The sequence below is a fragment of the Podarcis erhardii genome (genome assembly GCF_964252035.2).
Source record: "Podarcis erhardii genome assembly, chromosome: 11".
NCBI lineage: Eukaryota > Metazoa > Chordata > Lepidosauria > Squamata > Lacertidae > Podarcis > Podarcis erhardii.
Genome location: NC_138501.1, coordinates 40,018,035 through 40,045,438, shown reverse-complemented (window position 1 = coordinate 40,045,438; position 27,404 = coordinate 40,018,035). Strand labels below are relative to the sequence as shown.

Sequence of the window (27,404 nt, the reverse complement as noted above, 5' to 3'; positions counted from 1 at the left end):
TTTACTTGCATACAATTTAATGTTTATTAAAAGTAACAAGTCATATACAGCTATCACAAGCATTTTTGTTTCATTCAGTATTGCCGAAAAAGAAAAAAGAAATCCGCAATAGAAGTAGGCACATCTTGTTTGTAAGAGAAGGTGGTCATCCATGTCATAAGCTATACAATGGTAAAATCAATTGACAAAAGAAAGTATCTCAAAAGCTTGTACTGAAACACATAAAATGTCAGAACACATACGAAAGCTGGTCTTTTGAAAATATTGCACCACAAAGATGGACTTCTACCCTCTCACCAGTGTTAAATTACATTGCACGTGGACAGTTTTATACACACACACACCTCGCAACTGATTATGAATTTCAGTAAAAACAAATCATTTGACGGTACTTGGCCAATTAACATGATGCTCCCTATTGACTTTATTTTTGAAGTTGCTGTTGAGAAAGCCCTTTTTTTTCTTCACAGTTCCATGGCTGTCTCTTTTACAAAGCAGTTCCTCTTGTTGCATGACCATCTATTGCCCTATCCTAACATACCACTAAGAAAAGTCAACTCTAAGGTGACCTCACAGGGTCACACAAAAAAGAAGTAATTACAACAACAATATTTTACTGTAAGTGTAAAAAAAAAACACTATGAAAAAGGGTTGTTTTTTGCTTGAATAATACACATTGGATAGCCTGCACTTTGGGGAGGCAGGGGAAAGTTATTTTTAAAAGAATGGAATAGAAAGAGAATGTTTCATGGCCAAAAACAATTTTTTTAAAAAATAAAACTGGCCATTTAAGATTAAATAACGGTACCCTTCTGCTATGTATTTAGTCCTAGAGACCATGATAATATAAAGGATGTATCCAACCAAGTTAAATTTGGGAACAGACCCATTAGAATTAAAGGACCCAAATTAATGCCCATTAACTTCAATGGTTCTGCTTTATGTAAGAATTAACACTGGATACAACCCAGACAACCTGGTAGCACAAAACCAAAAATGACACCTATTGTTCCCAGTGCAAAGACACGGGGTGCAATCCACAGATGTTGATGGCAAATATCTTCCCAGTCCCATCCCTCTCAATGGAGCTTGTATAGGAGTCTCACCGAAGCTGTGGTCCTAATGCAAGCAGAATTAGGAATAAGCCCCATTGAACTGAGTGGGACTTCCATAGAAACATGCATACAATTGGGCTGCATATCCCACAGAGATAAGACAGACGTGCAGCAGCGATGCTTATGGCTTGTGCCCACTATTGTCTGACGTTTGCCAAAGAGAGCTTTCGGGTTGGTTTCTGAACACATCCTAGGAAAGCTACCCAGCAAATAAAGGGGCAGGGGTGGGGAAGAGTGTGTTCATATCATTTTGCCAAGTGCACTATTAACAACAACAACAAAATAAAATCACATTTACTGAATAGGTGCAGCAGAACTAGACATAAAAGGTTTTTATATAAAAGGTAGGACTGTTGCTTGGTCCCCCAAGACAACCTCTCTCTCTTACAGCATCGCAGCAGCAGTACATACCCCTTGTTCCTTTAAAGACCCCTCCCTTCTGACCACACACACACACACACACACACACTCACTCACTCTCCTTTGGGAGGACAAATTACAGATTGCGACTCAAAGTTCCACTCTAAAGACATTGCTGCATTCTGGAAAGTTATGTCACTGTTTGAAAATAGGCGGAAAACATGATGTGAGACCACTCAATGTATCTGGCTCTGAAAGACCAGGGCATGGCAAGAACCCCATGTAGCTGGAGTTTATGGGCTTTTGACACCATAATAAGCCATGCAATGGTCCAACTTCCTTCTAGTTAAACTACCGACAGTCGACAGTGCATGAATTCATGCAGCAGATGTGGGCTTAAGCAGCTGCATGTTTATGTGGGCTTAAGCAGCTGCATGTTTATTCTAACTCAGTGCATATTCAAGCGCAGATATTGACTATGTTGGGACAATCATTACCTTGGTTTAAAGGCAAGCTGTGAACAAGTGTTACAAAGCCCCTTCGCATTAGCTAGCAAGGAAATCAGGAAGCTTTTCATTAAGTATAGTTTTCCATTTTGTCCTAATTGGAAAACTACGGATAACCCAACAGGCCAGGTATTAAACCACTGCTTAAATTTGGTTGAAAATGGTGCCTTGTTCTGAAGCTGTTAACCATGGTTTCTCTGTTCATACAAAACAGGAAACTATAATTGAAGGCTTCTCGTTTGGTTTGTTCCTATCACAAAGCAAGGAACGAAGAGGCAGCATAAAAGGCTTGTTCATATCTCAGCTCATTACGCTGAGAAACTATTGTTATAAATCCTCCCATTAGCTCACTCAGCAGATCCAGATTAATATTATATCAGTTCAAACAGGATTGTTCCCTTTGGTGGTACTCTACTTATTGCTGGCGCAATACATTTGGAAGATTACCACCAAAATGAATGAATAAGAGATCTGTTTTCTGTGATCTGCAGGTACTGTGCAGCAAACATAACACTTAACATTGTTGTGTTTTCCTTAACTGTCTGAACACTTAAATCATACTTAACCAACCTGATGCCCTTTGGGTGTTGTTATCGACTCCAAATCCCATCACCCCCAGCCAGGAGACAATGGTCAGAGATAATAAAGTCATAGTACAATAACATCTGAAAGGACACCAGTTTGGGGAAGGCTGACCTAAATCATGGTTAAGGATTGGCTACAAACTAAGGTGCAAAACCAGTTTGCGTTAACCATGGTGAAAGTGCTACATCTGCAAAGCACCATAGGCAAGGCAGTTTCCACTACCTGCTTGCAAGGTGAAAGGCAAGTCTTATGTACCTTATTATTTGGGGCGGGACTTAGCTTGGCAAGCTAAGATGTAGCTTCATGTGTGTTTGGTTTGCTTGAAATCCTAACCAGGATTAAGGCAACAGACCAAACTATGTGTTGATCATGATTGGTATGTCTGCACTGGGCAATGATTGGAAAAATGTAGCATTTCCACTGGCATATCCTTCTGCAATTCTTAAAAAAAAACCAAAAACGCACACAAAAAAACATTTAAATCAATGTGTTCTTTGGAGTAAATTCATCAAATAAACATTTAAAAAACCCACAGCACACCCAGCTGCTTTTTGCTGTTGCTGGCCATTCTGTCAACACTTGCAGTTCATTACTGAAAAGCACACTTAAGTTTCTAGCGGCCAAACCTGCTCGCTCATTTTTTTAATCAAGAGGTTCCTGTACATTTCAAAACTGAACCAAAGCTACTTATTTTTTAGAAATCTGAATTCAGTATTTAAAAAGTTGTGTAAAAAAAGTGATTTATGCAACACAGGCCATTACCAGAAGAGTAATCTGCCAAAAATCTGTATATGAAAGCCATATGAAAACAGGGCGCCAAGGAATTCTCAGTGCAAGATTCCAGAAGTGCATGCACCAATCCACTTGGGACTGTCTGATGAGCCACATGCTGTAAATAGCATGCAGGAAGCTGTTCACTAGCTACCGGTATGACACATGGGTCACTGAATCTACACAGTTGTGAACCTACCTAGTATATTCTTGACTTTAAAGATCGGTAGCACCAGAGGCTGGAGAGCCCCTTTCCCTAAGTCAGGGGTGGATAATATTTTGGGGGGCTGAGGGCCACATTAGCTGTTGGGGGCCACATTCCAGCAGATCTATTTGCAGAGGAAGGAGCTGGAATTGCAGACTTTGCACAACACCAAAGGCCTTTTCCCACCCTACAGAGCAGCTGGTGGTCAAGAGGGGACCCACGGGCTGGATGAGCTCTGGTTATGAGCTGCATCCAGTCTGTGGGGCTAAGGTTTTCCATCCCTGCTTTCTTCAGTTTTTGACTAAATCCCACAAGCAAGATCCAAGCATCCGATTAGGCTCAGAGAAAGAGCCTGCACTAAGTGTGGTGAGAATTCTGAATTGCTCCCCCAACTAAACAGAGGTCCCTGAAATGCTTCTGAAACATGTGTGTGGCATATGCAGTAGCTGCTCAAGAAAAGTCACGCCTAAAACCACCCTCAGACTCAAAAACAGGTTCCGGGATTCTTTCGATCCCGGCCCATTTCTTCCACTCTGATCACAATATCTAACCCAACAGTGCTCTGATTGACTCTATTTGGCGTTACAATTTTCACTCTTATGCTTTATGCAGAATTCAAATGCATAAGGTTTCTGACATTGGGTTGCCTCTAACTAAGGTTTACTCAGAGTAGACGCTTTTAAATCAATGGATGCGACTAACTTCAGTCCTTTCATTTTAATGGGTCTACTCTGCGTACAACCTAGTTGCATCTGCCAACACATTGACTAGCAAAAGTAGAAGTTGCTTTAGCCTTTTTCATCCCAGCGCATCACTGGCTGTCAAAAACCTGAGACCAGTGCCACAAGTTTCAAGAGCTGTTTGACAAAGAGAACGCTTATACTGACAGAGGAGGGTGCAGCTGAAGGCTGGGATCCAAAGAGTCACCCCTCATCTAGAAAGTGACCACTTATACTGTAACAGGTATATAATATCAGCAATAGAAATACATACTACAAAAATGATCCACACGGTTAATACTCCATGAAGCCCCAATGTGCGTACAATGAAAGATAAACTCTTGCTGGAAAAGGCTGTCATTTTTTTTTTGTACCTGTTATCACATCAGTGACTGTCTAATCATAATTTGCTTCATTACGTTAAGAGGTCTAGACTGCTTTTAAATGTATGTTCAATTCCTGTGCAAATTGCAATGTGGCTAGTCTTCTCAGCGCCGAAGTTAACTACAACTTGATTATAACTGGAAGCATCAGACTATGATTTTTTCCCTCTTTTTTTAGGCATGCTTATTGCTGTAAAAAAAAAAGCCAATCTTACAAATCATTGTGCAAGTATTTTAATAAGATTTGCACACATCTCAAAAAATTCTATCGTGTGGCTCCCTGATCTTGGGGTTAACTCGGTTGCAGAGGAATCAAGGGAAGAGGTCACCGATGAGGTAAGAGACATATCAGAGGATTTTCCTTGAGCTTCAGTGTCCAAATCCTTCTGACAAGATCTGTAGTTCGTCACAGAGCCTGACCTCTGGGGAGTGGTAGTCCCCGATTTTCCTTCGGTAATTTCATCTGGCGCAAGAAAAGAAAAGAATTTAAGAGCCGCAGTGACAAGGCTGTACAATGGCAAATGAGGTAGCTGAAGCTGTTACAACACCAAGAAGAAGAAGAAGAAGAAGAAGAAGAAGAAGAGGAGGAGGAGGAGGAGGAGGAGGAGGAGGAGGAGTAGTTTGGATTTGATATCCCGCTTTATCACTGCCCTAAGGAGTCTCAAAGCAGCTAACATTCTCCTTTCCCTTCCTCCCCCACAACAAACACTCTGTGAGGTGAGTAGGGCTGAGAGACTTCAGAGAAGTGTGACTAGCCCAAGGTCACCCAGCAGCTGCAAGTGGAGGAGCGGAGACATGAACCCCGTTCCCCAGATTACGAGTCTACTGCTCTTAACTACTACACCACACTGGCTCTCAGTGTGGATTATTATGGTCACAGCTCACCAGGCAAAGCCATTGTGGTTCATTGGAAGAAGTGCTGACATCTGGTTCTGGAAGTAATCCTATGAACTCAATGGGGCCGTAAGAACTGCCTTGCTGTTCAATCTCCCCCTACCATTCTGTTTCCGCTAGTGGCCAGCCAGGAAGCTCACAAGCAATCGTGCTGGCCATTCCATTTGCCCCCCAGCATATGGTTCTTAGATGTATACCATCTCTAAACCCGAGTCTCTCATACAACTATCATCACTATGATACCCTGGTACCTTTCCTCCATGAAAAGTCATGGCCAGTATTCACCTGCACATGTGGTAACAGTAGAGAATGTGGCGGCACAACTGCTGACAGGCTTGAGGTGCACAGATTGCTTTAATTCTGCATTAATTAACATTATTTTTAATATATTCGTGGCCATGTGATAATTTTAGCTTATAAATTTTATTGTTTAATGTCTTAACTTGTATATTAAGGTACTTTTATAGCTCTGTTTAGAGTAGGTAATGTCTTGATAATATAAATGTTTTAAGTTTTTTGTATCAATTCAGTATATTTTCTTTTAATTGTTGAATGATTCTGTGTACATTGCGGCAGCCTTTGGCTATGTGCAATAAAACTAAAAGGAAGAAAAGAAAGCTCAAAGCTCTTTGCAGCTCAGGACCCCAATTTCTTCTGGAATGCCTCTCCCAGATGCTTAAACTGAGGGTGGCTCAGAGGGTAGGGACAATGAGACAGCCTTTTCGGTGGTGGCTCCCATTCTGTGGAATGCTCTCCCCAGGCATGGTTACCTTTGTTGATATCTTTTCAGCAGCAGGTAAAAAATTATCTCTTTCCCCAGGTTTTTAATAAGAACTAAAATTATGTTGTTTTGTTACTAGTGTGCTGCCAAAGCTTCCTATGGTTCCCACTGCCCATTTCTGATGGGAAAGTGTATTTATATTTATGTTTTAAATGTGTTGTAAATTGCTTGGAGACCTCCGGGTAACAAGTAACTATTAAGTCTGAATTAATAATACAGTGGTATCTTGGATGTTGAACTTAATCCGTTCAATTCCCAGAACAGTTCAAAAACCAAGGCACGGCTTCCGATTGGCTGCAGGAGCTTCCTGCACTCAATCGGAAGCCATGGAAGCCCCATCGGGCATTCGTCTTCAGAAAAACGTTCGCAAACCGGAACACTAACTTCTGGGTTTGCAGCGTTTGGGAGCCAATTTGTTCAGGAGCCAAGCTGTTCGACAACCAAGGTACCACTGCAATAATAATGAATTCATAGATTAAACCCGCTGCAGTAAATCTCATCATGTTTTTAAGCCATCCTCAAATCCCACGTGTGGAATAATAGTGGTTTGACTCACAGGTTTGAGGGCCGGAAAAGCACAATAAATGTTTTGCAGCACTTTGGATAAGGAAGAGGTTGGTGGCAAATGATCAACATGACATACCATCAATGCTACGAAAATCCAGTAGGTAAGTCCTACTGTCGACCTGGTATAACTGGAGGCTCATTTTGGAATACGTGCCGGTCACTGGATTCTTCCTTCGAACACGCAAGTAGTATGGATTCACCACCTAGGAAACATAAAGGTAAAGGTAAAGGGACCCCTGACCATTAGGTCCAGTCATGGCTGACTCTTCTTGCTTTACTGGCCAAGGGAGCCGGCGTACAGCTTCTGGGTCATGTAGCCAGCATGACTAAGCCGCTTCTGGCAAACCAGAGCAGCGCACGGAAACGCCGTTTACCTTCCCACCGGAGCGGTACCTATTTATCTACTTGCACTTTGATGTGCTTTTGAACTGCTAGGTTGGCAGGATCAGGGACCGAGCAACGGGAGCTCTCCCCGTCATGGGGATTCGAACTGCCGACCTTCTGATCGGCAAGTCCTAGGCTCTGTGGTTTATAACCCACAGCGCCACCCGCGTCCCAAAGGAAACATAGTTGAAAGTTAAAATCCCACCTTTGAATAGATAAATAAATAAAGGGATTCCCATAACAGTAAGGGATAGGTTGATGCCAATGAAGATAGACATGACAGGTCCACTGAGTTGGGATTCAACCCTAAACCTATTTTTGCAACTTACTTTTCAAACAACCGCCTGTTAACAGAAAGTAATCATCTCACCTTCCACTCGTAATCCAGCTGTTTGATTGCTCGACAAACTTCTGCCATGATGTCATTGGGTCGACTCTGGCTCCGGATTCCCAAATGCCACTTAGCTCTCCTGACCCCTTGATGTTTGGACTTCTGTGGGTTTAGCTCGTCGAGCGTATGGCGTTGCCTTGGCGTTTCAGCCACTAAAAATGGCACTCTTTCGGGGTGGGGGCGGGAGAAGTGATCATCGAGAAAGGAATCTGGTGGGCTCGTAGCCAAATAGAAGTCTTTTGCTTCATTCATTATTCTCCTGTTATCTATAATCAGGTGGTAGGCGACCGCTAAAGGATCCTGGTGGTTTCGGTTATACAGGCAGCCCAGCACCTCCTCCTCTGTGCATTCGAATTTATCGCAGACCTCTTTTAAGGCTTCGTCGTCAATCATCGTTGAACTGTAAGACGGGTCCTCGGGAAAGAGGTACTTGGGGAGGTCTTGCTTGAACCATTCGTGTTCCCTAGATGCCAAACGATCCAGTCATTTCAAAAGCTAATTGGTGTATTAGCTAGAAAGCCTTTTATCAACAAAACATGGCAAATACGGATTTTACTTTGACTCAGCAGCTTAAGAACTTTGAGTTCTCACTTTGAGAATGGAATTTGATGTGGCTCACAGCAGAATGCTGTGATAATTGCTGCAACTGTGGCCAAAGTAGTCATCAGGCTACGATATAAGCCTTTTTAGTATTCTCTCCACCCAATATATGCCTTCTAGCTAATGCTTCTTACAGAGTCTAAACATGAGTACTTCTCTTACACTGCAATCCTAACCAAGTCTATTCAAACAGGGCTTGTCCCCCATCCCAAGTGGGGCAGCATTCTTGCCTTCATCTCATATTGAATTGTGTCTGATTGGATTCAATTCAGAGTAGCCCCACTGAAATTAATGGACCTAAGTTAGTCATGTCCAGCAATCTCAGTGGGTCTACTCTTGAGTATGACTGATGTAGAATACAATTTATAATCTCTGACAGATATCTAAAAGTGAAGCTAGAATAAGATACAACACTCTGTTCAGAACTTGATTTAAAACTGACTTAATCTTTTCTACATATTTTATAATATGAGTCTAAAGGTAAAGGTAAAGGGACCCCTGACTATTAGGTCCAGTTGTGGCCGACTCTGGGGTTGCGGCACTCATCTCACTTTATTGGCCAAGGGAGCCGGCATACAGCTTCCGGGTTACGTGGCCAGCATGACTAAGCCGCTTCTGGTGAACCAGAGCAGCGCACGGAAACGCCGTTTACCTTTCCCGCACTTTCTACTTGCACTTTGACATACTTTCGAACTGCTAGGTTGGCAGGAGCAGGGACCAAGCAACGGGAGGTCACCCCGTTGCAGGGATTCGAACTGCTGACCTTCTGATTGGAAAGTCCTAGGCTCTGTGGTTTAACCCACAGCGCCACCCGTGTCAATATGAGTCTATTTTCCTGTTATTTAAAGCTTATTCTCGTGTACTTGAACGGTGGTTGCAAAACATTTGAATTACAATGAAATCTAACATAAAAATCAACATATGATAAAGCTAAATATATGGTAGGGACTTAATACATTACCATAACTAAGAAAAACAATGCGAAAGCAAAGAAATGAATCCTGCAAATACTGTTTTTGAAGCATGAGTGTAGGAAGTTATTCAAACCTCTACGAAATTAAAATGAAGGTTGTATTAAATCTAATTTTAAATACACTAGCATAAAAAATTAGAAAAAGGGGCACATCCTGGTCTATATTTTATTTTTTACTTCAAATCAAAAATACCTTATGTCTCTGATTGTAGCTCTCTTCATGGGATCCACCTGCAACATGTGTTTCAAAAGGCTAATTACTGCTGGATTCAGGTACTGAGGCGTATAAAAGATACCATCACATATCTTCTTAAAAAGAGTTGGCACATGATCATCATCGAATGGAAGTGTTCCACATAACAAAGCATAGAGAATAACGCCACTGCTCCATATATCCACTTCAGGACCTGCGTATAACCTGAAAAATGAAGCTCATAATTAAATTTTGTTCAGGTAACACATACACAAAGCACTTCTTGATCTGGTTTGTCAGTCATTCAGCAATTAATGGAAAAGACTGCACACAGCACTAAAATTCAATGTGCTTTTAACTGTTGCTATAAAATGGACCCCCCCAAAAAAGTGTGGTGAACTTTTAGTTAGCCACCATGTCTATGTCAAGTACCTGTTTAGAAGCAAGCCCATGGCTACTATTTGTCTCCCAGCTTTTTCTATAAATAGATGCCTCTGCTGGCATCACAGCGCTAGGAATATCACCCAATACATTTCCCACTAAGGAGGAATTGATAAAACCAAAACCACATTACGATAATTTAAATTCAGATGCCAAAGCCTGAAAACCCTCCTAGGATCATGGCCACCTTGGTTCTTAAGATACTGAAATTACCGTATTTTTTGCTCTATACGACTCACTTTTTCCCTCCTAAAAAGTAAGGGGAAATGTGTGTGCGTCTTATGGAGCGAATGCAGGCTGCGCAGTTATCACAGAAGCCAGAACAGCAAGAGGGATTGCTGCTTTCACTGCACTGCAATCCCTCTTGCTGTTCTGGCTTCTGAGATTCAGAATATATTTTTTCTTGTTTTCCTCCTCCCAAAAACTAGGTGCATCTTGTGGTCTGGTGCGTCACATAGAGTGAAAAATACGGTATTTTCCCAAGCATGCCCCAAAGATATGAGTTTATCATCTTCATTAAAGCCAAGAGCTTGCATATTTCCAGCAAAGCTGAATGACTAAAATTGGCAAACTGTGTGTTTTTTTAACCAGTTGGCCAAGTTATAGGCAGTGTTAGGATGATTGTATCTTGTTGGACTGCACCAGTTGGACTGCCCTGCTAACAATGGTATGATGAAGGGGACGGTTAGGGCAGTGGCATGGTTGGGTACACCAGTGTGCGCAATGAATGGCCCCCATGATGCACCTGTGCATCCCCAACATCACTGCTATCCTGCTCCTACTTCATTCTAATACGTTGTAGTGATGCCACTGTTTGCAGGATGACTCCATGGAGGATACAAGTCAGCATGCATGGAGCCCCTCCATTTTCCTTTCACATAAACAAGGCAGAAGTCTTGCATTTAACTGTATTTTTCCAATTTGGACAAAATGGTTTGTGTAAAAGGGAGAAATGGAATGGCTGCATGTGCAGCCAAAGGCTCATATTCAGATCTTGGATTATTATGATATGACTGTCCAAATGCCAACCCCCCCCCCCCCCCGGAAGGTCTTATACATAACAAGCATTGAAAGGAACCAAAAGAAGTCACTAAAGTCAGACATTTCAAGTTTCCAAACCTGGAAGTTCAGCAATCTACCTTGCGGCTTTAACACTGAAGAGCAGGGCTTTGTTTTTGACAATACATATTATACATTTATCCAAGAAGAGAAACTACCTTCCTGAAATTACTTCTGGAGCAGCATAGTTAGGAGAACCACAGCTTGTTCTTAAAAATTCTCCATCTGACATCATATTTGAGAGGCCTGAAAATGCACAAAAGTTCAAATGAAGAGGACGAGCCCTAGAACATATATTAAAGCCTCTCACAGTGCTAAAAAAAATTATTGGCCTACCTGCACGCTGTTACAGGCAGAAAAAGTAAAATGATGGTACCAAACATACAGTAATGTTAAGAAATAGGTTTTATGGTTGTAATTGGAACAGAAATTATACATGGCAGGGTAGATGAGTCCCACCCTGCCCCCCAAGCTGAATTTTTAGGAAAAACTGAATTGGCTATTTTGAGGCTTGTACCAGAATGTGGCAAGACCAAGAATTCTGAAGGGAGTTTAAGAAAACAAAACAGCAGCTGTGTCCCAGAAGATAGGGAGGAAATGTTCCGCTGCATCAGTTTTAAGAACTTGCTAATATAATTAATAAGGAACTCAATCGGCAACTAATGACAAGCATATTTTATAGATGTCACATCCAAACGTCAAATCACAGGATGATATCCAGCTAAGTGGAGGCCAAACTTGGCCCTCCAGCTGGTTTTGGACTACAACTCCCATCATCCCTAGCTAACAGGATCAGTGGCCAGGGATGATGGGAATTGTAGTCCCCAAACAGCTGGAGGACCACTGATAAGGCAAACCCTGAGTAGACCACTGAAGTCCACTGATTTCAATGAGCCTACTCTGAGAATGACTTAACACTGAACGCATAAAGAGGAAATGCTGTTTCATGTACCCTGCACATAAAGAAGAACAGAGATATCATGCTGCTGTCATTCATTGCTAAGTCTCCTTCAGTTGACACATCACCATTTCAGCATGACCCCTCAACCACTTGCAAGCTGTAGCTTATTTTTGTTTTTGCTTCTGCAGGAAGGAAGGGGACAAGGCTGGGAAGCAAGCGGCAACAGTAGCCTCAACCCAGATAACATCATGCTTCTCAAGTGTGCATAATTAGATGAAAAGGTACAGCTCTGCTGAGGTGACATGGAATGGTGGTACAGCACAAATTTGCACAATCATCTGTGTAGCACTGCAAAGTGGGGAATCTCTGGCCCACGGGCCAAACCCGGCTCACCAGGGTTTCAAAGTACAGTGGTACCTCGGGTTAAGAACTTAATTCATTCTGGAGCATAGCTGTCAACTTTCAGATTTGAAAATAAGGAATTAGCAGCCTCACCTGTCCTGGGGACAGTCTACGGGATATCTAACAATCTGGGATAGCAGTGGGAAACGGTGCTGGAATAAGGGAATTTCCCTCAAAAAAAAAAAGGGGGGGGGGGAAGGTTGACAGCTATGTTCTGGAGGTCTGTTCTTAACCTGAAGCACCACTTTAGCTAATGGGGCCTTCTGCTGCCGCTGCTGCACAATTTCTGTTCTCATCCTGAAGCAAAGTTCTTAACCCGAGATAATATTTCTGGGTTAGCAGAGTCTGTAACCTGAAGCGTATGTAACCTAAAGCGTATGTAACCCGAGGTACCAATGTAGACATTTCCCCAAACCACACTCACCTATTCCACACCTGACATCATACGTGACGTTAGGTATGGGGCAGGTGTGTAGTTCACAGTTCACAGGTGTGTAGTTCCCAGTTGTGCAGTGGCACAGGAAGACAGTCTTTGGCTCTACTGCCCAGCAGCAGCTGACAGGTGGTAAAGTTGAAGCCGGCCAGATCAGCTGCAAAGGGCATGCAAACTGCTTTGTGCTGGGGTCCAAGCCCTCCACAGCCACTATGCAAGGGGTTTTGGCAGGTTAGCAGGACAACCTACCTGTCAATCATCCAACAGCATGATGCTGTTTTGTGATTGACGGGTGGGTTGTCCTACCCACCGGTGAAAGTTGGCCTGCAGGGCTGTGGCCAGATAAGGTTCTGGCCCGCTGAGCCAAAAAGTTTCCCCACCTCAGCCAGAGAAGGACAGCTCATCTCCCCTTAAAGCCAACCACAGGTAAATTACTTACTCTTATTTGCAAAGGGCTGGCAGAAGGGGATGGGCCATACATCAAGCAACAGAGAATATGCTTTGCATGCAGAAGTCTACAAGTTCAGTTTCCGGCCTCTCTGGCAAAAAAGGGGTAGGATATCTGCCTGGGAAAGCCATTGCCAGTGAGAGCCGATGCAGATGGCCACTTGGACAGCAATCCAACTTGGGAAAAGGCAGCTCCTTGTGTTAATGTTAATGTTAATGCTAATGTTAATGTTAATGTTAATGTTAACCATATTTAATACTGGAAAGTTAAAATGGCATTCTACTTTAAAAATAAGCAAGCAAAGCCGCTTGCTGTCCCAAAGCGTTTGGGCATTGAGATGTAGCAGTCCACCAGAGAGGAAAGATGTGGCAAGATGGTGAACCTCCAATTATACTGTACCTTTGAAATACCTAAATATTTAGCATTTGCACAGCATCTTTCATCAGAGACCTCAAAGCTGTTTACAAGGGCACGTGCTAAAACACCATGGGAACAAAACCAATGCCAGGATTACACAGCCATATATTCAAATTTATATGCCACAAATTATTTGTAAGGTCAATCCACAGAGCAGGTGTTTGTGGATTTGCTTTCTCTAGACTCAGGTTTTTTAAAAAGCCAAGGCAGCATACAAATAGCATGGATATATGATATATTTCGGGATTGGTGGGGGCGGGGCAGGCTCTTCTGTCTAGAAAACAGGTTCTTCACTAAAAGGATGGACTAGGAAGAAGGGACTGCAGGCTGACACAGTGGGCGGCTGGTGGTAGGGTGCCAACTCACATAGTGAAGCAGGGAAGATGGAGGGTGCAATCCTACACACTTACCTGGGAGTAAGCCCCACTGTGGGAGGTTACTTCTGAGTAAACATACACGGGACTGCACTGTTAAGGATGCAATGCTTATGAAGGGTTGCTTGGAATGTCCCCATGGAACTCGTGGGACTTACGACCAAGTTAACAAGCACAGGACTGGGCTGCAAATTCACATTACATAAGCTTGGTCAAAGCAAGTTTTGGCACCGGCTTTAATCCCATATAAACAGAAAAGAAGGCAGAGTAAATAGGATTTAGTAAGACATTTGCTTTTCCTCTTGGGTGGTTTAATCACCAAGATGCATGCTGAGCGTTCGAATTTAAATCCAAAGTAAACAGTTTGCATTTGATTTCAAACAGCAATAGGCAAGTATACAGAATGCACTGCAGTGTTATTTTTTAATGCCACTGGCTTTCACTAAAGTATATTATACTGAGGTTTTTAAATACAAAATGGGAGCATCATCTGGATGTAGGAGCTAATCTTCCACATCTGTTAGTCTATATAAAATTAAACATTCTGCAGACCAATTTTACCTGGTGAGGGAGACTAATTATTGTGTTGTTGAATCACCGTTTGGCATTTTTTTGTTTTGTTCTTATTTGTTTTAGTTACCATTTTTTCTGCTGAAATTTTCAAACAATGTATTTTGTTAATTAAAAAATAATAATGCAAACAGCAGCAGTATTGAGTTAAATGTTTCCTAAATGGACAGAGCCTCGATAGCATTTTTCTGCAGTGTTCCAACAAAAAGAATTGCCCCCCAAAGAAAGAGAATAATCAATGCATTCTAGAAGTTAACAACAACAAAAAACTTGGGGGGCAGACCTTAAGAACCCTTCTTTCTTTTGCTTCCTAAATAGGCAAAGGAACACCTTAGTACCACAAGACACAGATCTCTGTTTAGTATCAGAGTTCAATGCAAGCACCAGGAACTCAGTTCTACATAAATGTTCATTGTACACCAAAAAATAAGAGACATTCATCAAAGGAAACCTACCAAAATCGGCAATCTTGGCATTCATGTGTGCATCAAGCAGTACATTTTCAGGTTTCAAGTCTCTATGCACTACCATATGCCTATGGCAATAATCCACACCAGAAAGGATTTGCTGGAACAGACGTCTACTCTCCTTTTCATCAAGCTAACAAGAAAGGAAGGGAGAGAAAAAAACAAGGAAAGGGATACATTTTTAAACAAACACACATACATACATACATACAAGCAAACATACAAACACACAAACATATTGCAAGACATTTGAGCATTTCCAATTTATTAATGGCAGAGCATGTCAGCTTTGTGGCATTAGGATGCCAAATATATTCCCTGTTTTGTTTTGTTTTGTTTTGTTTTGTTTTGTTTTGTTTTGTTTTGTTTTGTTTTGTTTTGTTTTGTTTTGTTTTGTTTTGTTTTGTTTTGTTTTGTTTTGTTTTGTTTTGTTTTGTTTTGTTTTGTTTAAAAACAGGGTGGGCAGAAAAATGCTGGGAAAAGAAGTTGGAAAAGTTAAATAAGTCTTGCTTACTTAGTGGTGGTGGTGGCAAGAGCTAGATTAAGAACTTTGCTGTCTCCAAAAAAAGAGAAAAAAACCATCTGGTCCTTGAAAAGCGTAGTTGTGTCAAAACCGATGTTTCATGATTCAGAAAACAGCTTCTTAGATGCTTTGTCACGTTGACTTTACTTAATAAGGGTATCTAACATGGTTTAAAATGTCAACACATACACACAAATCCTCAACCTCTCCGACCAACTAAACCAAACTCTTTTGAAACTGCGACACACATTTAGCAATGCTAATACATAATTTTGCTGTTTCCCTAGTGAAGAAGTAATAATGCAACTTGACATATGAAAAGTTATCAATCATTCTGATAAGAAAACCAGAGGTCCATCAGTTCCCGCTTAAGGTGGCATTCTAAACAATGCCAAACATTGTTTGGTTTTGAAAACAATACTAAGGATCCCTTTGGGTACAAACTCTGGCTCAGTATAAATACAGTGGTACCTCGGGTTAAGAACTTAATTCGTTCTAGAGGTCCATTCTTAACCTGAAACTGTTCTTAACCTGAAGCACCACTTTAGCTAATGGGGCCTCCTGCTGCCGCACAATTTCTATTCTCATCCTGAAGCAAAGTTCTTAACCCGAGGTACTACTTCTGGGTTAGCGAAGTCTGTAACCTGAAGCGTCTGTCACCTGACCCGAGGTACCACTGTATTGACGCCTTTTGTCACTGACTAGACCAAGATCAAAGAGATCACACAAAGCTTCATCAGACCATACCTGCAGTTCTCCTATGAACTGATTGTAGCTCCATGTTGGCAATGAAAACGGATACTTAAAGACCCTCCCTCCATGAAACCAATGGAAAAGCTCTTGCTCTCACAGGAGCTCAAATAAGCACAAGGAAAACACAATGGAAGCTGTCATATATACGGTCAGACTACTTTCCATCTTGCCCAGACTTTATCTGCCTGAATATGGCTAGCAGGGTCTCATGGCAAAGGCGGCCTCACACTTCCAACTGGAGATTTCAGGATTTGAACCCTGTGACTTTCTGCATGCAAAACATGTAGTCTTACCAGTGAGTTACAAGACCAAAGATCAGCCTTGATCCTTGAAGCTACAAGTTAGACTGCAGCCTAGCCAAATGCCTTTCTGTGCCGCTTCTTAACAGTGTGCAACCATTTATCCGTCATGCAAATATATCAATAACGAAGGGAAGGAGAAAGTTGCAGACACAGATACATGACTAAGTGTATTCACTGGGAATGCCAGTCATTCTCCTTTCCAGTTCATTGTCCATTATTCTGCATCTGCTTCCAGGAGAATATATACATTGAGAAAAAAATACTTTGGAAGGTGATGGGTCTCTCCTTCACTGGATGTTTTTAAACAGAGGTTGGATGGCCATCGGTCTGTGATTAGCTGTGATTTCTGCAATGCAGGGGGTCAAATGCCTTTCTTATGGGGTCCCTTCCAACTGTACAATTCTATGAAAAAGAACTGGCATACCATACTACTACTATTAGAAGAGTGGTGTTGATGATCAGAATTACTTATTATGGATATTTTCTTTGAAAGTTAACCGCAGAAATAGGGGACAGACGGACACCACTGGTATTTGTTTAAATGTATGTGTACATTTTATGCATCCTATCACCCACTACTGCTGATCTACACAGTACCAGTACCAGAGTTGATGCCATTTCTAAGTAAGCCAGAGACTGGGTCCTAGAACTCAAGGTGGGCCGCTCTGCACAAAGACATGGCTCATAAAAGTGATTGTGGGAACGATCTAACTTGGGGTTAGAGAACAGTCCAGTCACTTGCTCTGTTCCAAGAACTGTGAAACTGCAATTTTCTAGAACAGAGAAAGTTCATATAAGCAGACTACTCCAATGTGAAGTATACTTTTCGCATACTTCGCTTTCAACATCTAGTCTGAACCAACAAACTCACAATTCTGTGCAGCAGCCCACCCAAGGTTGAAAAATATAGGGAGGACTTTGAAAAAAACTGGGTAGACTTACCCTTCCATTTTTACAGATGTAATCAAACAGTTCACCTCCTGAAACATATTCCATCACCATGAATATATCGGATGGGGTGCTGATAACTTGGTACCTGAGAAGGAAAATATATTATTTCACTCACTGTATACACTTACTTGAGCCATACAAAGAGAGCAGCTCTTCCAATTAGAGGGTGTGTACGGATAAGCAACAAAATAATACATGTGCTTAACTAAAAGTGAAATTTCATCAGGTTCAATGGAGCTTACTTTCACATTCAGAGTGCGAAGGATTTGCCTCTGGCCTTTCCTTTACACATGCAGCTATCACAGGATTTTCTGAGTCAGTAAAAAATGCTGAACACCTGGAGGGAATCCATGGTAGCTTTGATTGATGCCCCAGACTCCTGAAAGTCTTCAGGGATTAGTCTGCTTTGGATTATCCTGGACCAAAGAAAATATGCAGTACTACTGTCTGGAGCTGGGGAAAACATTTCAACCACCAAGTCTATTTTACCACACATCACCAAAGAGGCAGCATGACTTGACTATGGCAAGAGCTTCCACAGCTAGGGACAGCATCAAAACAAGGAGAAGAGATTCTGAGAAAGCAGGTTCTTGATCAACTAGGTTATACCTTGGATGGACTGTGTGTTGTAAAAGGATGAGGCACATAGAAGCAATGCAAATATACCACTCCTGGTGTTTTGAACCATGGTTACAAGATTTTTAGGGGAACTCAGGATCATGCAATCCGTCTCCCTGACCTTTGCCATACCTCACAAGACTCCCTCTGCCTTAACCGTGATGTTGCATTACATCAGCACTGAGTGTTACTGCTATAGAAACCCCTTCTTAACATTGGAAGCTGTTTCAGAACCTGGTTGCAAATCCTGGTTAAGAGAGAACCCTGATTAAGGCTTGCGGAAGAAATTGGAATCAGAGGAAGGGAAGAGAGGAGAGTCTTATGGCCCCTGATCTTCTACGGTGTGATCTGCTGCTTGCTGGTTTTGCTTTTTAGATTGCACTTTGTCTTGCTTATAGGTTGCACTTTTGTCTTATTTGGTACTGTGTCGTTTTTGCGTAAGCCACCTTGTATACATTTGTAGAAAGGTGGTGTATACATTTAATTAAAAATCGTGATATTGGCTCCTAAGACCTACTGCAGTTGTAACACAAGCAGGTAGTCAGAAGAGGATACACACCATAATAGGTAGATGTTTAACTGCTTGCCATGGGGCAACTGCATTACCTAGTACTAAAATACCCCCCCCACACACACACACATATTCAAGCCTTGCTTCCACTGACTTCCCCAAGGGAGTTATTTTCCATCCTTGTTATTGTGCGACTAAAAAAGCCTTCACTCGACGTTTTAGCCAAGTGCCTTCCGGCTCCCTGTGAGTTATAAATGGTTGCTTGCCATGACTGGTTTATAGCACAAAGAAGAAACAAGAATCACACCAGAAAACCTGCCAACATTCATTTTGCCCATTGAACGGGAGAGCTCCATTTCTCAAGGAACACACAGCGTCAGAGAGATTATTCTTGAACGGAAACATCCGTGAACTTACAGCTTGATTATGTGCGGATGCCGGAAAAGCTTCAGGTTCTGAATCTCTCTGCGGATTTTCCCCACCACATCAAGGCTGCGAATCTTCTGCCTGTTCAAGATCTTCACGGCCACTTTGTGCCCAGTCAGCTCGTGTTTGCCAACTGAAAGAAAGAAAGAAAATGTTTAGCCAGGGTTGGCAAATATTTCTTCAAAATACTCCAGGGGTCAAGGGGCTCTCATAGACTACAGTGGTACCTCGGGTTAAGTACTTAATTTGTTCCAGAGGTCTGTTCTTAACCTGAAACTGTTCTTAACCTGAAGCACCACTTTAGCTAATGGGGCCTCCTGCTGCTGCTGCGCCGCTGCTGTGCGATTTCTGTTCTCATCCTGAAGCAAAGTTCTTAACCCGAGGTACTATTTCTGGGTTAGCGGAGTCTGTAACCTGAAGCGTATGTAACCTGAAGTGTATGTAACCCGAGGTACCACTGTATTTCATTGATGCTGTATCAGGTGCCTTTACCCTAAAAGAGGTTGGGGGAGGGGGCTTCTTTCAGATGACTTCACCTGAACAAAGGCAAGCAACACTGGTTACTTCTGCAGGAATTATTCAGCAGGACACACCTTACTTCCTGATCATTCACACACAGTTCTGTATACTGCCTTCCAGACAAAAGAAGAAGAAAAATGGGCAGGTGAGAATTGCTGCCAATCAATCAAGCAGAGTGAGAATTGCTGCCAATCAATCAAGCAGAGAAGCTTTTGTAAACAGCAAGAGGGTCGAGTGATAATGCAAAAACAAACCAAAACAAAAAACCAAATAGAAGGCACTTGTGGGAAAAGATGGGGTCATAAAACAACAGTAACTTGCAAAGACTTGGTTGCAAGACTGTTTCGGAGGAGCAATTTTTAAAAGGGCAACAGAATGTACCTTGCAAACAGGGTCACAAGACAAGTCTATGGTTGAAACTAGCAACAGTTGTGTGTTGTTATGGGAGAGGTGCGGAGGGTCGTAAATTTCATTGCTGTGAAAGGAGGTGACTGGAGGCGGTATAGTCCTATGGTTAAACATAGGAAATGGTTATTTAGGACCATGCCCCTCCACAAACATTTAAAGGAGGAGTGGGAAGACATATTAGATCAGTTGCAATGGCTGCCAGGTCAGTTCTGAGCCAAATTCAGTGATGGATTTAAAGCCCCAAACAGCTCGGGCCCCAAATATCTGAAATGCCCTACAGACTTTCTCGGGTGTTAAAATGGGTAGAAGGGGCCCTCTTGGTAGCTTCACCACTGACCGAAGTTTTTGGGAACAACTTGGGAGAGGGCATTTTCTATGGCAGCCCCTATGTTGTAAAATGAAGACAGGAGGGCCTAGCGTGCTCTGGTCCATGGGGTCACGAAGAGTCGGACACGAGTAAACGACTAAACAACAATAACAACATGTTGTAAAATCCTCTCTCCACAAAGGTGAACCTGGAACTTCCACTGTACACTTCTATCGTGTACTTAATCTTTGTTGTTGATGCCCGAGAGATGTATTTGTAGGACCTACCCTATGATGCTGACTGCAAATTTTAACTTGAATACTGAATTGAGGGAGGCAGGTTCCATTGCTGTGACCCACTCTGGCACCTTGTGGCGAAGGGTGGATACGAAATCTAAATCATTATATAACAGCAGCACAATGTATTTGCTATCTCTGGTACTCTTCGGTCAAAAACAGGTGGCTATCCCACTTAACCATGCCATCATTTTTCAGTAAATGTCACAAGAATCAACCAGCACTGCAGCCATTTTGCCCCAATGCCAGAATCCCACAGGCTAACAAATGTAAGTTGCCTCATGCAAAGGGCCAAAGCAGAATTACAGGGGGATATCAATGAGTATGGTCTTTCCATTTGGGGGAGGGGTTCGTTGGTGGTTTTCCATCTAATAATCAGCAGTCCCATAGGATTACTTCAAAGATCTGGGAAGTGAAGAAGGTGGTGTCATTTTCTAATCTAAATCACATACCTACAAACAAGCACAGAGGACCCCCCCTCCCAAAAAAGAAAGCTATTAGCTCTATGGGGTGAAACTTAAACTCATATGGCACCTATCCATTTTTCTCTGCAGAGCTACTAGCAGTTTTGTCAATGGGAGAGGGTAAGTTAGAATGACCCCTGGTGTTCAAAGCAGCCATGTGGGGCAGCAAATCAATAAAAACTGGGAAATCCTGATCAGCGATCTTCCATATCATATCAAGTTGGCAGCTTGGAACGCACAGATTAGCATGGAGAGTCTATACTGTATTCCTATTACTCCATAAACATTATACACATTCAATCATGTATCTCAATTTTCTCTAGTCTTCACACTATTTTATTTTCCATGCTGTTTTTTAGATATATAATTGCAATGCTATCAGGAAGCCTTCATTGTCAATATATGCTTTACTTAAGCGTCTTTATGGAATGGGAAAGTGCAAATCCACATAAATTATATACAGTTACTTGCCGCTATTAGCTGCACGAAGATGATACAGAACTCAACTCCCAAACCTTCCAACGTTCATTATACAAATCAACCAGAAAGCCTCAGTTTCTGAAAGAACAGTCTGTCTTATAAAGGGGGGCATTACTGTTGAATAGAAACAGTCATGAAAAAACACCAAGAGGAAAAACGCAGTTATCAAAATGCCTGGGCAAAACTAAAATCTAGATGCAAATAAAAACACAACAGGACTGTAAGGACACGAAACTGGTGCTTCAGGTAACCTCAACTTTAGAAGTCAATTCTCTAGTGACTCACCAAAGTCTCAGTCTCTGCACACTCTGGAAGCAGCACATTTTTATTCTAACCAGATGTTGAGAAGCAGCAACAGAGCAGAATAAGAAACATGTTACCTGCCTCAAACCTTGATATCAGGAGTGTCAAAAGTCAAATAAAATACATTTTACAATAGACCTATCATCATGATCATGATCATGATCATCATCATCATCATCATCATCACCATCATCATCATCATCTCTTTGACATCTGATGGGCACCAACACTTTGAATTGTGCTCGGAAACGTACTGGGAGCCAATGTAGGTCTTTCAAGACCGGTGTTATGTGGTCTTGGCAACTACTCCCGGTCACCTGTCTAGCTGCTGCATTCTGAATTAGTTGTAGTTTCCGGGTCACCTTCAAATGTAGCCCCACATAGAGCACGTTGCAGTAGTCCAAGCGGGAGATAACTAGAGCATGCACAACACTGGTAAGACAGTCTGCAGGCAGGTAGAGTCTCAGCCTGCATACCAGATGGAGCTGGTAGACAGCTCCCCTGGACACAGAATTGACCTGGGCCTTCATCGACAGAGGTGAATACAAAATGACTCCCAGGCTGTGCACCTGCTCCTTCAGGGGCACAGTTGCCCCATTCAGGACAAGGGAGTCCCCCACACCTGCCCGCCCCCTGTCCCCCCAAAAAAGTACTTCTGTCTTGTCATGATTCAACTGCAATCCGTTAGCCGCCATCCATCCTCCAACCACCTCCAGGAACTCACACAGGACATTCACCACCTTCACTGGTTCTGATTTGATGGAGAGGTAGAGCAGGGTATCATCCGCATATTGCTGAAAACCCAACCCGAACCCCCTGATGATCTCTCCCAGTGGCTGCATGTAGATGTTGAAAAGATTGGGGGAGGGGACAGAACCCTGAGGCACCCCACAAGTGAGAGCCCAGGGGTCTGAACACTCATCCCCCACCACCACTTTCTGGACATGGCCCAGGAGAAAGGAGTGGAACCACTGTATAACAGAGCCCCCAGCTCCAATCAAAAGCATTGTCTGACTAACACAACAGTTAAGCTGTTTGGAGGCAGTAACAAGTTAGGAAATGGAAAACTGTCCAGAAAAACCCAACACAGAAACATTTAAAAGAATTGTAAAATGTGAAGCTTAGTTAAAGGGAAGCAAAGGAGTAGATGCTAAAAAGCTCAAATCCACTCAAGAAACCTGAGAGTTATTTAATCCTCAGTAGTTAAATGAAGCACATTACTAGCTGAACACTGGCCAGTTCTCATGTAACTCTAAGCAAAATCATGGCTTTCCTTGCTTGTACTAACGTGCAGGTTCTTGGAGCATATATTAGAGCACTTGAGCTCTTCCCTCAGTCCTGATTCTGCTGCGCTACCCAGTCCTAAACTATGGCTTGACATAACCTAATGCCCAAACCAGGATTTGATGTTTGTCTTGCTGCAGACAAACCATGAGTGGCAAACCAGTAACAAACCTTGGTTCAACTGTATGGTTTCTCTGCAGCAAGGCAAACCACAGGCCCAGGTTCAGATGTACCACAACCCCAAGCCATGGTTTAGCCCCGGATAGTATAGCAGGACCAAGGGAAGACACGGCGATCATGATCTTTGCTCTGGAAATCTATTGTTTGCTTGCTTGTGCTAAGGCATAGTTTGGTTTGCACATAATGCTAAGCCAAAGTCTGTGCCAAATGAAAAACACAGTGTACCAAGCAGAAAGATACTGTGGTCTTAATGACTCAGAGAAAACAGTGCACAATTTAAAGGTACTGAAATCTATTATTGCTTTTTTCCTTTTAATGTTTGACCACTTATTTTGCTTAGACAGGAGTTCTGCGAAACAAAAAAGCTTCCAGCACATTTTGAAACACTTAGTTCATTAAGAGATGACACTGCCCCTCTTTTAGGATGGTGGTTCTGTTAATAATTTACCACCAATTAACACATCTTCACACAGGGAGGTAAGCCAAACAATCTAGATGTTTAACTATGTTATGTCCTGGAATATGTAGGCAAGGCTTCCTAGTGAGGTTTTAATGCTTGTGCCTGGTTTCAGCTTACCTTCAGTATATGTTTTGCTACAGAGTCAGCAGCTGTGCTCAGGGGGTCTCTAAGACACAGCCTCGTGTGGCAAACAAGCTCAATGGAGCATGAGAAAGAAACTGTGAAGTGTTCACATCACAACAACACTGGTGGGTTGTGGCCCAGTAAAAAGAGCACATGATTCCCATGCAAAAGAGCGCACCAGCATTTACTATGAAAAATACCTTAGTTAGTAGGTGTTGGGAAAGACCTCTGGAGAGCCACTCCCCATCAGAGTACACCAGGGGTCCCCAGACTTTTGGGGCCTCAGAAACATTTGGAAATCTAAGAAACTGTTGTGGGCATCACAAAATACCCATTTCCCAAAAGCAATACTGGTGATGCTGTGAAACCACCACCCCACACCCCAAACAATGGCAAAACCTACACACTCCAAAACCAACAGAAGACAACCCACCAACAAACAACTCAAAAATGCACCAAAAACCCAATCTTCAGTTTATTTATTTTTGAAGGGACAGATGACCAAGAGGGTGTCTGAAGGTGCTGTGGTACCACAACTGAGATCTCAGGAGACCGCAATGCTGAGTTACAAGGAGAGAGTCATTCACATGTCACAATAAGCCATAATTATATGTTGCAGAGGTAATGAACCATCTTACCGGAACTTTTTCTCTCCTCTGTGCTAACTGTGTTATGTGCAGACCAGGGATTACGATTTGTTTTGCTCCAACAAACCACAATTGGTAAAGTCACTAATGGCAAAAGATTTAGATGCAATGCAAAGCCAGGGATTGTGGTTTGTTTCTTACTGGAGTGAATAGGAAGGAAGGAAGGAAGGAAGGAAGGAAGGAAGGAAGGAAGGAAGGAAGGAAGGAAGGAAGGAAGGTTTGTGCACAGCAAACTATGGTTTATGGGTTACCATGACATGCAAAAATGGTCTGAGGCAGGCTGATATATTCAGTGCCTATATAGAATATGCTTTCAGTGTACAGAGTTAAGATGAGGAAGCAGAGTCTTTTCAGCAAGTGACGCCATTGCTGTGTTAAGTTCTTAAATAAATTCATCAAGCTAGCTCTGCTTTCCCTTTGAAACTCCTTTTTATTCCCAGAAACTTTTGAGAAATTTTATTACCCATGATTAATACAGTTTTTAGGTACAGATAGGTAGCCGTGTTGGTCTGCCATAGTCAAAACAAAACAAATTCCTTCCAGTAGCACCTTAAAGACCAACTAAGTCAGTTCTTGGTATGAGCTTTCGTGTGCATGCACACTTTTTCAGATACACTGAAACAGAAGTTTCCAGACCCTTCTGTATAGTGAGAAGGTGGGGAGGTGTATTACTCAGAAGGGTGGTGGGAATGGGTGATTGGCAGATAGCTGTGATGAGCCTGTTGACGACTCTTAACGACTGCAATAGGTCTTACAGGAAAAAGCAAGGGGTGAAAAGGTGAAAAATGGCTTTGTCATGTATAATGAGATAAGAATCCAAGGTCTTTGTTCAGACCAGGTTTCTCCATGGTTTTAAGTTTGGAGATAAGTTGTAATTCAGCAGCTTCTCTTTCCAGTCTATTTCTGAAATTCCTTTGTAGTAAAACAGCTACTTTGAGATCTTGTATAGAATGTCCTGGGAGATTGAAGTGTTCTCCTACTGGTTTCTCTGTCTTGTGATTCTTGATGTCCGATTTATGTCCGTTTATTCTTTGGCGTAAGGTCTGGCCTGTTTGTCCAATACAGAGAGCTGAAGGACACTGTTGGCATTTTATGGCATACACAATGTTAGACGATGAGCAATTAAATAGTCCCGAGATGGTATGTGTGATGTTGTTGGGGCCAGTAATTACCATTATGTGTGATAATGTGATAATAGTCCCGAGATGGTATGTGTGATGTTGTTGGGGCCAGTAACGGTTACTGGCCCCAACAACATCACACATACCATCTCGGGACTATTTAATTGCTCATCGTCTAACATTGTGTATGCCATAAAATGCCAACAGTGTCCTTCAGCTCTCTATATTGGACAAACAGGCCAGACCTTACGCCAAAGAATAAACGGACATAAATCGGACATCAGGAATCACAAGACAGAGAAACCAGTAGGAGAACACTTCAATCTCCCAGGACATTCTATACAAGATCTCAAAGTAGCTGTTTTACTACAAAGGAATTCCAGAAATAGACTGGAAAGAGAAGCTGCTGAATTACAACTTATCTCCAAACTTAAAACCATGGAGAAACCTGGTCTGAACAAAGACCTTGGATTCTTATCTCATTATACATGACAAAGCCATTTTTCACCTTTTCACCCCTTGCTTTTTCCTGTAAGACCTATTGCAGTCGTTAAGAGTCGTCAACAGGCTCATCACAGCTATCTGCCAATCACCCATTCCCACCACCCTTCTGAGTAATACCCCTCCCCACCTTCTCACTATATAGAAGGGTCTGGTGACTTCTGTTTCAGTGTATCTGAAGAAGTGTGCATGCACACGAAAGCTCATACCAAGAACTGACTTAGTTGGTCTTTAAGGTGCTACTGGAAGGAATTTGTTTTGTTTTGACAGTTTTTAGGGTTTTAGCATTTTGCCTGTAATGATTAACACCCAACGTTGTGTTTTACTGCACACACCCTGGGAGTTCTGGGGAGCAACTGTAGCAGGAGCAACTGTAGCAGGAGCATAAGTATGCAAGCATGAGAGAGAGAAAGAGAGAGAGACGCATTGATGCCTTTCAGATTAATTTTTCCTCTACATAAAACCCTGTATCATGCATGAGAGCAAATGCTCCAAAGCTTACCCACATTTGGCAAACACTCAACGAACAAACAGGTTCTACCTGAAGTACTGTGGTTTTCAAGGACACACAGAACAAGGTACTTGGATGTGCTTGTTTTCCACTGAATTCAATGTTTCAAACGGGGATAGGGTTCCTGCTGATTTCAATGGAAGATAAGGTTCACCTAACTTTCGGTACCTATTCTACACATTGGAAGTCTCCCCAAAACATCCACTGTGTGGCATTCCCCCCCAACCCCAAGATATTGCTGGATTCTATTCAACCCCAAAACCTATTTGATAAATATTCTACTAGAAAAGAATAGGAAAAGAAAGGCTACAATCAATTCTGAACAACCTGATGTAAGATTGCTATGTGCCTTCTGTGTCTGACAGCAACCCTCCAAGATCTCAGTCAGAGATTTTTTTATATCAACACTTGCCTCCGCCACCCTTAGCATGGTATGTTCCAAATGTTTTGGATAAAAACTCCCATTATCCCTGACCTTTGACCATGCTGGCTGGGGCTGGTAGAGGCTATCATCCAAAACATTGGGAAGCTGAGCTGCCCGATCCCTTTTTAACCGAAGATGCTAGGAACTGAAGAAGAGACATTCTGCATGCACAACATATGCTCCACGCTTGTGCTATTGCCCCTCCCTAATAAAGTGTACAAATGCCAGCAAGTCAAACATAAAACCGAATCGGTTTTCCCGTTTGAGAACACATGCACGTATCCAAGTGTTTGGAATGGAGGGGTATACGGTGGTACCTCGGGTTACATACACTTCAGGTTACAGACTCTGCT

General features: G+C 42.4%; 1 protein-coding gene across 1 annotated transcript in view; it reads right to left on the bottom strand.

The window, feature by feature from the left end:
• The window catches only part of PRKAA1 (protein kinase AMP-activated catalytic subunit alpha 1), a 37,882-nt gene continuing 10,478 nt past the window's right edge, over positions 1-27,404 (bottom strand). Inside the window, exons 2-9 of the mRNA XM_081881524.1 lie at positions 19,015-19,156; positions 17,460-17,553; positions 14,928-15,072; positions 11,086-11,173; positions 9,428-9,652; positions 7,641-8,124; positions 6,963-7,089; positions 1-5,107 (exon numbers count right to left, since the gene is read on the bottom strand). Of these exons, the coding sequence (XP_081737650.1) occupies positions 4,863-5,107; positions 6,963-7,089; positions 7,641-8,124; positions 9,428-9,652; positions 11,086-11,173; positions 14,928-15,072; positions 17,460-17,553; positions 19,015-19,156 (1,550 nt within the window). The 3' untranslated portion in view covers positions 1-4,862. The remainder of the gene's footprint in view (positions 5,108-6,962; positions 7,090-7,640; positions 8,125-9,427; positions 9,653-11,085; positions 11,174-14,927; positions 15,073-17,459; positions 17,554-19,014; positions 19,157-27,404) is intronic.